Raw genomic sequence first — 13,930 nt, forward strand, 5'->3', positions numbered from 1 at the left:
TATATATATATATTTTTTTTTTTAAAGGCACAATCTGAATTAAACATAGTCTCCCACTGTGTCTGGTACACAAAGGTGCTCCATAAATGTTGATCCTATTTCTCCCTTCCCTTTTCAAAGCGAAAAAAACAGAGCACAGTTTTTTCTCATTCCCACCCACCTCCAGCCCTGATAATAACTAACTTGTGAACACTCTTTGTACTCCAGAACATTCACCTAGAGGAGGGCAAAAGAGTCAACCTCAGACCTATTCTTAACTTGTCCCTTAATGGGCAGTTTTAGCCATCCTACAGAGTTGAGCTCTTCAACAAAGGCAGCACCTTCCATAACCTCAGCCTTCCCTAACTCTGTCCAGAAGCAAGGGCTTGGCAATCTCCACCCCGATTTGGGTAAAGTTTCCCCCAGAGCCTTTAACGGCTCACTGTCAATCCACAGAAAACAGGTCTGTAAGTCCTTCACTTGCTCCGACAAGACAGAGTAGAGCCAAAAGGCCTAGGAAGGCCAGCACTAGGCAGAACAGTGCTCAGAGTGAACAGGAGCCAACCAGCGGGAAGACATGAACCCTCCACTTATCCCGACACCCAGAACCACCCCACAGGGGCTGCTGCATTGTAACATGCAGTACACATGCCGTCAGACAAAATCCACCTGTGAGCCAAACACAGAGAACTGACAGTTTCCATCATTTCTCTTTGGTCACCATTTGCACAAGTGAATGGGAAGTAGTGTTGGAAGATACAAAACAATAGCTAATTTGATGGTCACCGATAACTGGATTTGCAATTGCAGCCAGAGAGGCAGCTTAGAGAGACACATAAATGCACACACTCATACTCTCATCCCAACCACATTGTCCATCTCTGACTCTATTATGGCTTCTCTTTTTGCAGTGGCCTAAGCCCTGGCTGGGCAATAGGATGAAGAGTCCTTGGTTGCTATGGAAAGGTAATTTGCAATATAGTTAATACCTGTCTCTTATACACATCTAGATGTGTATAAGAGACAGCTCATACTCTCATCCCAACCACATTGTCCATCTCTGACTCTATTATGGCTTCTCTTTTTGCAGTGGCCTAAGCCCTGGCTGGGCAATAGGATGAAGAGTCCTTGGTTGCTATGGAAAGGTAATTTGCAATACAGTTAATACACTCATGGTTAATCAGGTATCAACTATTTAATATAATAAATATTATATATAATTTTAATATATATTTATTATCATTATTATATATCACATATGCAAAATATTATATATAGTTATTTTATTGTATTAATAGATGAACATATTTTTAAATATATATATAAAATGTTGATATAAATATTTAATATATTAAATATTAATTTATATTTGTTATAAAATATAAATATTACAGTTCACATTATTCCCTTCCCTCACATACACATATGTAGGTAAATGAGATGTAGATAATATCATAGGGCTATAACAATCACCCAGAAGTAGGAAAAGTGCTATGAGAGACTTCTGTTAGCCTAGAATCCCAGAATTTTCATGACTGTGGTTTTCCACATGCACCCAGGAAAAAGAGGGACGACATTCATTGACACAGAAGCACGTAATCATACTTTTAAAGTGGCCAAAAAATCACTTTAACTGGTTCAGCCTCTTCATTTACCAGTGATCTAACTAAAGCCAAATAGCCAGTTAATGACATATAGAGACTAGGACTAGTGCCCTGGATGTATAAGCCTTCCTTTCCCATTTTTCCACTATCATGGTGCCAGTCCTCCACCCATCCCTCCCATCCTCCACTGTCTGGAAAACACAGCCAAGAGAATAATAACGATCAATCCTTTCAAGTTAGTAATTATCGAGAAGGGAAAAATGGGCTCAGGATTCTCTGGAAATGTTTCTGTCTTAGAGTCATAGAATGACAAATTGAAATACACAACCCTTAGTTCCATAAGCTGCTCCAAAATATGACAATGTTCTGGCTGGGACGTCTGTCTTCCCACTTACCACCAGGGGTCATTCAAATGCTGAGGCCAGTCTTGTGTTTTCTTTCCCTCTCACCTCTCTGTACGCTTTTTCAACACCTTTTATTCCTTTCAGTTCTTTCCACTTCCTATTCTTCCAGGTGCTTCTCCTAGTTCTCATCCATCTCCCTACCTAAATTCCTCTTCCTCTGCAGAGGGAATCAACCTCAAGCACACTCTTTTGGGATGAGCACAGCCTTGGGAAAGTCAGAACACCTGGATCCTTGTCCTCGTTATTCTAGCTCCTACCAGTGTTACCTCGAGCAAATCATTTAACTTCTTCATGGTTCCTCTAGCCATCTGTAAGCTGAGAATATTGAACTAAATTTTCTCTAAGATCCTTTCTAGTTCTAAAACATCTATAATAATTCCAAATATTTTAAGTAGTTAAGTGAAGTGGAGCACATAGAGGGAAAAGGCTAAAAGTTTTCCAGCATCACCTCAAAGTCTCTTCCTAACTTCTCATGATAGCTGTCTCTTGGGCACTCTTCAGTCTACCCCAATTTGATTCCCAACTAACCATGACACGTCACCACATTGCTAACAAAAGTTACCAATCACCTTCTTTTTGCCAAATCCAGTAGCTACTATTTAGTCCTCATCTTACCGGACTTCAAGGCAGCATTCAGCACTGTCAATCGCTAGCTCCTTATTTAAAAAGCCCTCTTCTCGGCCTCAAAGCCTTCACTCTCTTCCCGGTTTTCCTCCTACTTCTATGACTGCACCTTGTTAATCTCCAAATGTTGGCGCTTGCAGAGTCCAATCCACTCCTGTTCTCACTCCATTCTTTGACCCTGGGCAATATCATCCATTCCTATGGCTTTAAATGCTAGCTATATGCCTAGGGCTCCCAGATTTATATCTCCATCCCTGTCCTTTCTTCTTAGCTCCTGCTTGTATAGTCAACTACCGGCTTCAGAGTTCTACCTGGATATCTCACAGGTGCTTCAAATTCAATATATACAAAAGGCTAAACTCTTATCATCCCCCACCACTCTTCTTCCAGTGTTCCCCATCTTACAAAATGGTGCATGATCCCCCAAATTGCTCATAGCAGAAATCCAGAAGCAGCCATCCCCATCCATATATCCACCCATCAATTCAACACATTTGTCTCCATCTTTTTTGTCCCAACTCCTGTCCAACCCAAAATCATCTCTCAGTTGAATCCTGACAACAGCCCCCACACTTCTGTCTTTGCCCTCTTGGGACACTGTCTCCACCCAGCAGCCAAAGGAATCTTTTCTAAAATACAAATTTGGTCTTATCACTTCCCTGCTTAAAACCCTTCTGCAATGTTTCCTTAGTGCACACTCAGTAAAACTATAACATTTACCATAGCATAAAAGACCTTGAACTATCTGGGTCCTATCCACCTCAGACTACTCTCTCCCTGTTCACATGGTCCAGCTACCGTAGCCTTATTTCTGTTTCTCAAATGGGCCTAAGTCTTTCTCACCTCTGGACCTTCACACATGCCTGCCTGGAATGCTTCCCTGATTCGTCACCTAGCAAATTCCTTTTCCACTCTTAGGTCTCAATTTAATGTTATTCTGTAGGACATATATTCCCTGGCCTTCCATGTAAACTCACCTACATATGTGATACATCTCTAAAATTACCATATCAACTAACCTTGTGTCCTTAAATAATGACTGGTTTATTTGACTAAACAATAATCATGGTCCTAGTTACAACGTTACCACATTCAATGATACACATAAACCTGGAAAAGCAACATATTAGAGGTCACACCTGCAACTGTTCTTACCATTTTGATAGGCTTAAAGAAAAAAAAAAAAGCATGGTCCATCAGTTAGTAAAATTTAGTATTTAGAGTTAACATAAGTACTAATCAACTAATCTGTTGATTACCAGATATCAGTATTAGCTTTAGTCTGACAGTGTTCTGCAGTCACAGCAACCGCTGGTGGGAAAGTGTTGTGCATAAAGATAAATTACATGCAACGATTACATGCAAGGGAGATAATACCTTAAATTTATGGGGTTAATCCTGGGGGATTTCAAATTGCTTTACTTATATTCCTAGAAAAACTAGGAGATGAGAGGTGCAAATTCTATCTCCTTGTACAAAAAAACTGAGATTCAGAAATTAAGTAACTTCTTAATGGCCTACTGGAAGTATCAAGGTATTTTTCAGGTATTATCCAAAAATTCTTAGAGCATTTCTAGTAGGTGGCTAAGGAGACAGGTTACTCACTGCACTTTGCATGAAGAAGCCATAACCACAAGACAATGATTTGCTTTGTATTATCCAGAAAGGTAGTGGCAGACCAGAAACAGAAAAAGGTCCTGAGACTACTGGTCCACCACCATGTTCTCTGAACCATAGCACAGATGGAATAAACGTGAGTAAAAACTTGAATAATCAGATACTAATTTAATTTGCCAAACACACGTATCCGTTAGATTCAATCATGAGCTTTCATTCTACCTTGAAGACATTTTCTTTATTTTTCAGTAGGAATCAAATTTCCTGTTGAAAATTTAATAATCAATTGGGGGGTTGGTAGTAATTTAAGCCATCTATAACAATATAATTCCATTCGTCTAAAGCTGATATACTGGCCAGTATTACTAAAATTTAAAACCTCTTTTTATTCCCAGAAGTGTTTGGCCTGGTAAAAGTTACTGAGCATTCCACCATGAAAAATAGTCAATAAAATAATATTTCATGAGGTCTAAGTAGAGCCTGTTCTTCCAAAAATCAACAGAGTATGAAGAAAGGTACACACATTGGATATAGCCCTTTGGATAGCTGCCTTCTAATTCTAACTCTATGGAAAGGTAGAAACAATTTACCAGATTTGAAAACTTTTTAGCTATTCAGAGAAATGAATTATTTAAGTCATCTATACTGCTGATTCAGTGGCTGTCACTCACCACCCTCACTACCTTCACCTTTCATCCCACCTGGCAATCAGCAGCTCCAGGATGAGTGTTGGAACCTCCCGTGAACCTATGCCATTGCAGGCTCTCACCTCAGTCACCTAAATGCAATCAGCCAAAAGAGTAAAATAAAATAAAACAAAATAAAATAAAATTGCACCAGCAAGCTCACGACAGCAACAAGAGAGCCTCAACTGATCTTTATTATATTCTTATTTTACTCACTCTCATCAGGCCCAATTCTCAGTTCTCCCAATGATTTCTAATCTTGTGGTGATAAAAAAGGGGAAATATTTAGTTCAGGTTAGATAGTATTATTTCTATACTGTTGCATAATCTCATTTAATTGGCACCTAAATTACATAATGGCCAGTAGGAAGCAGAATTATCCTAGTCTATGTGGCAGACAGGGGGAAATGCATTTCTATATGCATGTTTAAATACATATACACATACTAGACTCTTGAATCCTTCTCACTGGCAGAAAAACACTACATTCTTGAATCCGTTTTCCAAATGAAGCAACGTTGCAGGCTTTATTATACAATGGACAAGCATTTGTATTTTACGCAGTATACAATTATGGTAATATCCCTCTTCTTGGAAAAAAAGACAATTTAACAAATTAAGGATAATGTGTATCAGAGCAGTCTAACTGTGAAAATTAGATTTCATACCCAGAGCTTAAAGGATGAGAATGAGTCCAAAGGGAAACAGAGAGTAGGCCTTGGGAAATTTCACTGGATCATTCTGGCTTTAGTTTTCCAATATAAGAAGCAGTAGGTAAGCATGACTAGGAAGGCAAAGGACAGATGTAGGGAGAAATGAATTAAGCAAGTAAACAATATTTATGCCAGTTATAATTTTCAGAAAAGAAGATAATAACCAAAGAAAATTATTGGTGAGGCTGTATCCATCAGAAAGAAAAACAACAGAGAGTGGTGGAGTATAAAACACGCCTGTTCCTAACGCCACGTACAGCAGCAATTGCTGTTGGAAGTTCTTAAGAGTTCTAAGGTGAATGACATGCTCCGTTGTTTCCATTTTACAAAGAGAAGAACCTATAATCTAAACTACAAGTTGCTTCCTTCACCTATGCAATGATTTGACGATACAGCAAGTTTTCAATTTTTATTCTCAAACTGATACTTAGCCACTCTGCTTTGACAACACATGAAAAAAATAAACAATAGAGACTCCTCAAAATAAATATCGAACAACAAGTCTCACTAATATGACCAGATTTAAAAAGCTTCTAAAAAGAAGCTCAATCTATAGACAAAACTGCTGTAAATGTACTAGTTCGGAATTTCTGGATCCTTGCCAAAGGCAATGCAAGTACCAAGTGCAATTTGCTATGGCTTAATTGCCATCAAAGAACACCAACACCTAGGATAGGAAATGGCTTCAAGAGGGCTTTAGCCCATACTATATACTACCAGGGAATTCTCTACAGTTGGAAAATTCTCAGAAGTTTCGGATTCTAGTTTCAAAAACACGGAACTATCACCAGCCTTCCTTGAAGTGAAAGAAATCTATATATAAATATTTAACTTCCCTGACACAGCAAGAGGTGTCAGGCAGCTACAGAGCTAAGTGCTGCATACTTGAGGACCTCTGGCCAGCGTTCAGCTGAGGCCATGAGGAGAAAGGAGCAGGGAGCTGGGAAAGGTCTGCATGGGCTCAACCTTTTCTGGGAAACCTATGTTGCTATTCAAGTACCAACTTTTAAAAACCTCACTGCATTTCTTTAAAGCAGTCCAATGTGTGGATACATTGTTTCTTTTAAGAAGGCTTTTCCTTTAGCAGTATTTGCCCAAGAGTTTCCTCTGTACACACTGTTTTCTGAGCAATTAGAGTGAACAGCAGAGAAGAGGTCAGCAAAATGCAACCGGACACTTATATCCAGTGCTCAGAATAGCCCCAGTCCCAACTTGGCCCCTCCCTTCCCATCCGATAGGTTTTCATTCACTCCTTCTTGGCAATTACGTTTTATACCATTGTAATTATTTAAAAATGTCTACCAGGCCCCACTTTTTTTAGAAAAAAATACTACCTTCTCCAACACACATGAGTAGATCATCATAATATCCTCTAGCAAGAAATAGGCTTAAGTCATGATTTCATGTCTGTAAAATGTTGAGGTCTTGACTTCCAAAAAGACAAAAGCCTCCATTTCATCATTTTAGTCTATCTCTTCAAAAAATATACTAGAAGAATGAAAAAGTTTGATAAAGCAGAGGTGTTTAGGCCCTTCTTTTTCTTATCAGTATAAATATATAAATGATATGTCAATGATCTTTGCAAAATCAAACAGGAGTGATACCAAGGATAAGATGAGAGGCTATATCATTTCATTTGAATAAGAGAACTAAGATAACCAAACTTCTTTTTTCGTTTTCTTTTCTCTTTTCTTTTTTTGAGGCAGGGTCTCACTCTGTCACCCGAGCTGGAGCGCAGTGGCACAATCACAGTTCACTGTAGCCTTGATCTCCTGGGCTCAAACGATTCTCCCACCTCAACCTCCTGAGTAGCTGGGACAACAGGCGTGCACCACCACACCCAGCTACTTTTTTATTATTATTTTTCTGTAGAGACGGAGTTTCGCCATGGGGTTTCACCATGTTTTCCAGGATGTTCTTGAACTCCTGCCCTCAAGTGATCTTCCCACCTTGGCCTCCCAAAGTGCAAGGATTATAGGCATGACCACAACGTCAAGCCTTGACAACCAAATTTCTAACAAATTTTTTTGAAAAATATGTAAAAGGATTATACAAAGTGATTCTACATATACTTTATTTAGTTTATGTTATACATTTATTTATTCATTCTTTCTTTTAACAAATAATTAGTGAATATCTACCCTGTCCCAGACCCTGACATATTTTTTTTACTTTTTCTGAAAACGATCCTCCTGTAAATTCCATGCATTTTCAACTACACTCCCTCTTAATGTCCTTCACTAGACATGTGAATTTGTAGAATTATTCTTGCATTGGGACAGATGGGTGCACACTTCCCACTGCATTAAGTTTTGAATGGAAGAGGAAAACCAGCACAATATAGCATAATAGTTTTAGGAGAGTACTGACCAAGCCTCAAAAATGGAGACACGTTTCAGCCAATACTGTGTTACTGCATTTTATATTTTCTGAGTTGTTGGTTGAACTTGATGTTAAGAAGAGGCCCCTCCTCATGAGGTCAGAGTTGCCAAGGCCTGCTGGGAGTTACCTAGCCTTGCAGAGCCAAAGCCTTATCTCAAAGGATAAGGTGGAGTTTGCTCTTTTCCCCTATTGCAAAATATGAGACTATTAAGTAATCTGTTTATATCATACAGATCCAAAATCCTGGCTGGCTTTTTTAAGAATAAAACATCCATAGGATTTTCTTCTGCTTGGAAAAAGCTACCTGGGACTGACTCTTCCTATCTCAACCCTCATTCACCCTATGTAATTAGCAATTTCCCCCGTCTGTGTTTGAAACGAAAAGCGAGTGGTTGCTCCTCGTGGTCAGCACTTCTGGATCATTCTGGTAACGTTAATTTGTCATCCACAGACCAATTCTGTGAAAGCGCGGAAGGGCCTGGGTGGGAGCTGGGGCATGGTGATAAATAAATAAATATGAATATCTGAAATACTGACATTTTAAAATAAGTTTATCCACAGTAACCACTCTCCTCCAAAAAATGTTAACTTTACAAAACCATGCATAGTACAAGGTAACCAGTGGAAGAGCAGATTTAAAGGCTTCTATTTCTTTTAAAGATTAAAATTGGCACTTGGTTTCATTTTGAAAGAGTATCTCTTTAAGCCATTAACACATGAAGAAAATTATGTGACAATGAGGTTTAGGTCTTTAAATATAAGCCACATAGATAAATTCATTATTTAAACAGATGACTCCTCTTCTGACTCACTCCATGCTTAGTGAGTTTTGCAGTTGATGGTTTTCTATTAAGTTTTTAGAATGTGGATTAAGTGTCATGCCACCCACTGAGAGTAAAGTTGAACAAGGTGAACTGAGGGTGTGGTTTGAAGTCTCTCTCCTCAGAACCACAGCATTCAAAGGACCTAAGAGAGAGTATCTGGCTCTTCTTGCCTTCAGGCTGAGCTGAATCCAATGACCCCAAATTAGGGGACCCTAAGCATTTTTAAAGCATGAATATTTTAAAGTAACAAGAACCATTAGACCTTAGTTACTTTAATAATCACTTATTGGGAATACATCTTATTTATGCAGATAACTGTAAAAAACGAAGTTTTATTTTAAGTTGACTTTGCCAAGAATGTCTACAAACATTGTAAACTTCTATGTTTATCCTAGAAGCAAGAGAAATAACTACTTGCATAAAAGGAAATGTAAATAATAATATAAAGGTAAAGTGTCCCAGCTCCTTGTCCTTTGAATTCTGACCCTTAAAACTGGGGCATTCACCTCTGCCATAAATGTGCCAGGAAGCTACTTTAGAATAGAGATATCAGTTTGCTTTTCTTCAAATACTCTCTTCTCTATGCAATTAAAAATATGAGATGGACTCATATTCTTGGGGAAAAAAAACATTTCCCTCAAAATATGAATACTTCTTAGAGGTCTTGACATAGGCCATCTGTTTCTTCATTCTCAACCACTGGAAGCATGATGTGCCATAAAACCCCTGTCCATTTCAACTATTTTATACTATCACCTAGAGCTACTATAAAATCTAAGACCTCCCACCCCCACCAATAAAGCAAGGTGAAAAAGAGGGAAGGTCAATTGGGAGAACAACAAATTAAAAATGAACAATTTTGTTCATTTCTAATGAACAGCTACAATAATTTCAAGGGTAGTATTGTAAGACAGTCAGCACTGTAGAAAGTTACCCACAAAATAATCCACAAGCAATCTTCCTACGGGGCTCAGGACTCCGCAACAGGCAACAGTTTCTGAGCATGTCTTGAAAGAAATGTAGTCAGCTCAGGTGTCAATCAACGTGAAAGACAGTCACTAAAATAGAGGTCTTATAAGAACAGGAAAATATATAAATCCATTCGGGAGGTTTAATCATCACAAAACCAACACATTTCTTGAATTTTACAGATGTGTTTCTACCACCTTGGGTTGTCTTTGTTTCTTCTTAAAGAAACCTGGCTACAGATTTGTGTGCTACTCATTTATGTTGTTGTCTTAACTTTGTGTTTGAAAATCAAGGGAAATACTTCAGGAAATGCACTTCTTAGTCAAAACCTTAAGAAACAGTATACAATATCCTATTGCAGTAGAGTACTGTCAATCCTACAGACCTTACAAACTCAAGAAGTGATTTACATCTCTTGTGAACCTAGCGAGAACATTATTCTCAAAGGAAAACACACTCACACAGTATATGTCACTCCCAAGCTTTTTCTACTTCAATTGTCTTAAAACTATAGGCTATTTGCTCAGGGCTACATTATTTCTTATATCCATATGCTAAAACTTTAATACTTATATCCCCTCTTTGACACTGGGACAGTGACAGAGTCACTAAAATGATGATTTAACATCATGGGTTCCAAGAATCTTAAGACAAAAGTTTTACTATTTTGCTTTCACCAGCTTGACATTTTCCCACAGCATGTTGTAAAAATGCAAGGAACCCATAAAACAATATGAAAGAAAATACTGTAGTTTCCGTTTTCCTAAGAAACTTAGGCATCAAATTCGTATTAGTCAGTCTCAAGAGCATAAATGCGGGAAGTTGAGGTGGGGGTGGAGGCGCCAATCCTCTAACACCACATGGGCAGAAGAAACTTACTAAAGAAACTTGAGAAACAACATAAGAGCCACACTATTCAAACTATTCCAAGTGGCACAGGAGAATCACTTGCCCCGTACCTGGTGTTCAGTCTGCTTGAAGAATCACTCCAGAACATACAATACTGACTCTCTTTTTCCCAAGCCCACCACCCTCTGGTTCAAGTTTGGGGCTGGCACTAAATGCTTACCACATGGCACCGGTCAGGCCAGAATCTCCAAAACACAGATGAATTGTCTCTCAGGTGACTTTAAAGGGTGGGATTGATCACATGATTCACCTGCAAGTTTCATTTAACTTTGAGTACTGCCTAGAACCCTGATTTTTTAAAAATCTCATTATAAATATTAATAATAACATATATCTGTGATACCTTCATATAATTATTTTAATACATATTAATTCAGCTTTGCCTTCCACCAAATAAATAGCATTATTCCCACTTACTGATAAGTCAGGAGACAGGAAAAGGGAATGCCTGCTGAAAGTATTATAGCACCAGATAAAACATAACTCTTCTTTAGTTTTTAACAGGCACTAGGAAATATCAACAACAGAGACCCTTGAAGTTTTTTTAAGTAAAAAATGCTTGTCCATCTTTTCCTAACTGAAACTCATCCATGATTACCACTCTTAACATCTTCAGCTTAAACCCATTTTTCCTGCAACAATGGTATCATTATCCTTCTGTAATATCTGTATCTTTACACTACAAGGTACAAGAAAGAATATTAAAGATGCTGCTGAATAGATTTATATAAATCTAGCAGCTTTCTTGAATTAGTCATTGGAAGGTGGTTAGTATTATAAGGTAAAATGTTTATTTTTGATAAAGAGGTGCAGCTAACATAGGCACTTACTTTAAAATAAGACTTTTTTAAAACCAGGCAAGACCCATATTCAATCAGATTCTGATGGTCCAATGAAGTTCTTAAAATTACTTTCTGTGTTGAAGCAAAATGTAGAGATTGATGAAACTCTATAGAAAAGGTTTGGTGTTTCATTTTAAAAATGTAAGATCTATGAAATTCATGAATGTTATTATCTATAGAGACATATGTATGTCAACAGACACTTTCCCAGACCCGTAAAGCTCACCTTCTACTTCTTCTTCATCACACACGTGCTTGAGGAAGGAAGCCCCTCTGTCCAGGACAGCTTCATCCTCCATCCTATAGTAATAAAAAAGAAAAAAAGAATGCTCAGACTTCTCCTGGAGCGAGCCACTTGGAGCAGCCCAGCTTCTGGGCAGGTTAACCTGCAAGCTGTTGTTCATGTTAGCAGGGCAGAGTCACTCTTCTTCTGGTGTCTGCTACTGCTTCACGCAGCTCCTCTCATCTGGTGCTCGAGAATATGCCGGTCCCACATAGCTTCAGTTCTAACCTTGAGAGGGCACCCACATAGACAGGTAAGAGAAAATAATCCCAATCCTGTAGGCAGGATGTTGGGGGCTCTCTCCTTGAGGGTTTTAAATTTTTTTAAAAAAAGGATGAAAGCAAAAAAAAAAAAAAAATACCAAGAGAGGAAGTTTGGTGTGTCTGGAGTGCTCGTGATGATCGTTTGTGGAAATCCAGCTTCAGTGCTTAGCTCTTTAAACACCCACTGCATAAAATGTATACCCTCACACACACACACATGCACACCCACCCACACGCAGAGAGCGACAGGGAGTTAGGCTAGTGCACAGTGGGAGCCTAGCTTCCAGCCAGCCTCTTAATACCAGCACAGCCCAGTATTCTCTGTTGAGTGGCAAGCTTTGAGTCACATGTTGGCCTTACGGAAATCTGACATCTGAGGATTATCCAGCAACCCGGCTTCGGCAATACACACAGATACATGCCACCCATTCATTCATTTACCACATTCTTATCACACATCTTTCTCTATGTATATCTGCCCTGTTAACTCTTCCCTGAAGGGCACAAAGTTCTTCATTTTGTAACCACATTATGCTGTCCTCCTGTCTCCTTACATAATAGGATCTACTCTGCAATTTCATATGCTAAATAAGACCTCAGAATCCATCCAAGGAATGACAGCGTTTTTAGGGCCTCCCGGTGCCAAACATGCTTCTAGTTTATAGAATGAGTTAAGGTTTATTTCTATACTCTGCAGCTCCTTTTCATTGCATTAACTTTGATATACAGAATTCCATGAGCTCTATTTATAGTGAAAGCAGAAAGAAATCCTGAATTGCTCAAATGCTGCTTGTGTAGTACCAGTCTAGAAACAAAGAACTTTCTCTGGGGACAGCTGCTCTATGTCATACCGTACATGAGCCCTGCCAGAGAACCAAATGTTCATTCTGTATTCTATTCGTCCAATTATATGCTCAGGCATTGAATATTGTAGGTCTGTTTTCCATATTGTCTGTATAACTTATTCTTGTGCTTCAGATATTTGTTATCATCTACGCGGATGTGCATTGAATTCATATTTTTGTCCTTACTATTTTAGAAGCATATCCATCTCACGAAGCAACCACCATAACATAAAGAGTCAGGAATTTGGTATCAGGTAGTCCCCGGTTTAAGAAATCTAGCTCGTCACTTAATAGGTGTGCTACCTGGAGCAAAGTTTTTAGCTTTTTTGAGCCTCAGTTTTTCCATCTATAAAACTGGGGTAATAATATAAACCTTGCATTGATTCAACACAATAATATCAACCTTGCATTGAAGGCTTTGAGAGTCGAATTAGGTAACACACATAAAAGCACACAGTGCAGAACTTAGCACATACTACATGTTTAATTACTGTAAGTTTCCTTCCTTTCTGTTTCCTTCCTTTTCACCCTGGCAATCTGTACATCATTTTCCTTCTCTATACTCAAACTAAAAATAATAATCTGAATGCAAGCAGGATATGGGTTGGCCATCAAGATTTTAGTGGAAAAGAAAATTCCTTGAAGATCTGAGGCCGGGCATGATCATGGCTCACACCTGTAATCCCGGCACCTGTAATCCCTTGGGAGGCCAAGGGAGGCAAGGCAGATCACTTGAGGTCAGGAGTTAGAGACCAACCTGGCTAACATGGTGAAACCCCGTCCCCACTAAAAATACAAAAATTAGCCGGGCACAGTGGCACATGCCTGTAATCCCAGCTACTCGGGAGACTGAGGCAGGAGAATAACTTGAACCCAGGAAGCAGAGGTTGCAGTGAGCCGAGATCGCACTACTGCACTCCAGCCTGGGCAAAAGAGTGAGACTCCATCTCAAAAAAAAAAAAAAAAAGACTTAAGAAGTCAAGTCA

The 13,930-nt window shown here is 38.8% G+C and overlaps 1 protein-coding gene across 4 annotated transcripts in view; it reads right to left on the reverse strand.

Moving 5' to 3' along the window:
* The window catches only part of SLC4A4 (solute carrier family 4 (sodium bicarbonate cotransporter), member 4), a 365,688-nt gene extending 353,294 nt beyond the window's left edge, over nucleotides 1-12,394 (reverse strand). For 3 of the 4 annotated variants that reach the window (XM_011998142.1, XM_011998138.1, XM_011998140.1), the window contains exon 1: nucleotides 11,780-12,394. In XM_011998142.1, the coding sequence (XP_011853532.1) occupies nucleotides 11,780-11,957 (178 nt within the window). In that variant the 5' untranslated portion in view covers nucleotides 11,958-12,394. The remainder of the gene's footprint in view (nucleotides 1-11,779) is intronic. The other variant, XM_011998139.1, reaches the window with a different exon arrangement.
* Nucleotides 12,395-13,930: the final 1,536 nt, after the last annotated feature.

The sequence above is a fragment of the Mandrillus leucophaeus genome, unplaced genomic scaffold, assembly GCF_000951045.1.
Source record: "Mandrillus leucophaeus isolate KB7577 unplaced genomic scaffold, Mleu.le_1.0 Scaffold559, whole genome shotgun sequence".
Classification (NCBI taxonomy): domain Eukaryota; kingdom Metazoa; phylum Chordata; class Mammalia; order Primates; family Cercopithecidae; genus Mandrillus; species Mandrillus leucophaeus.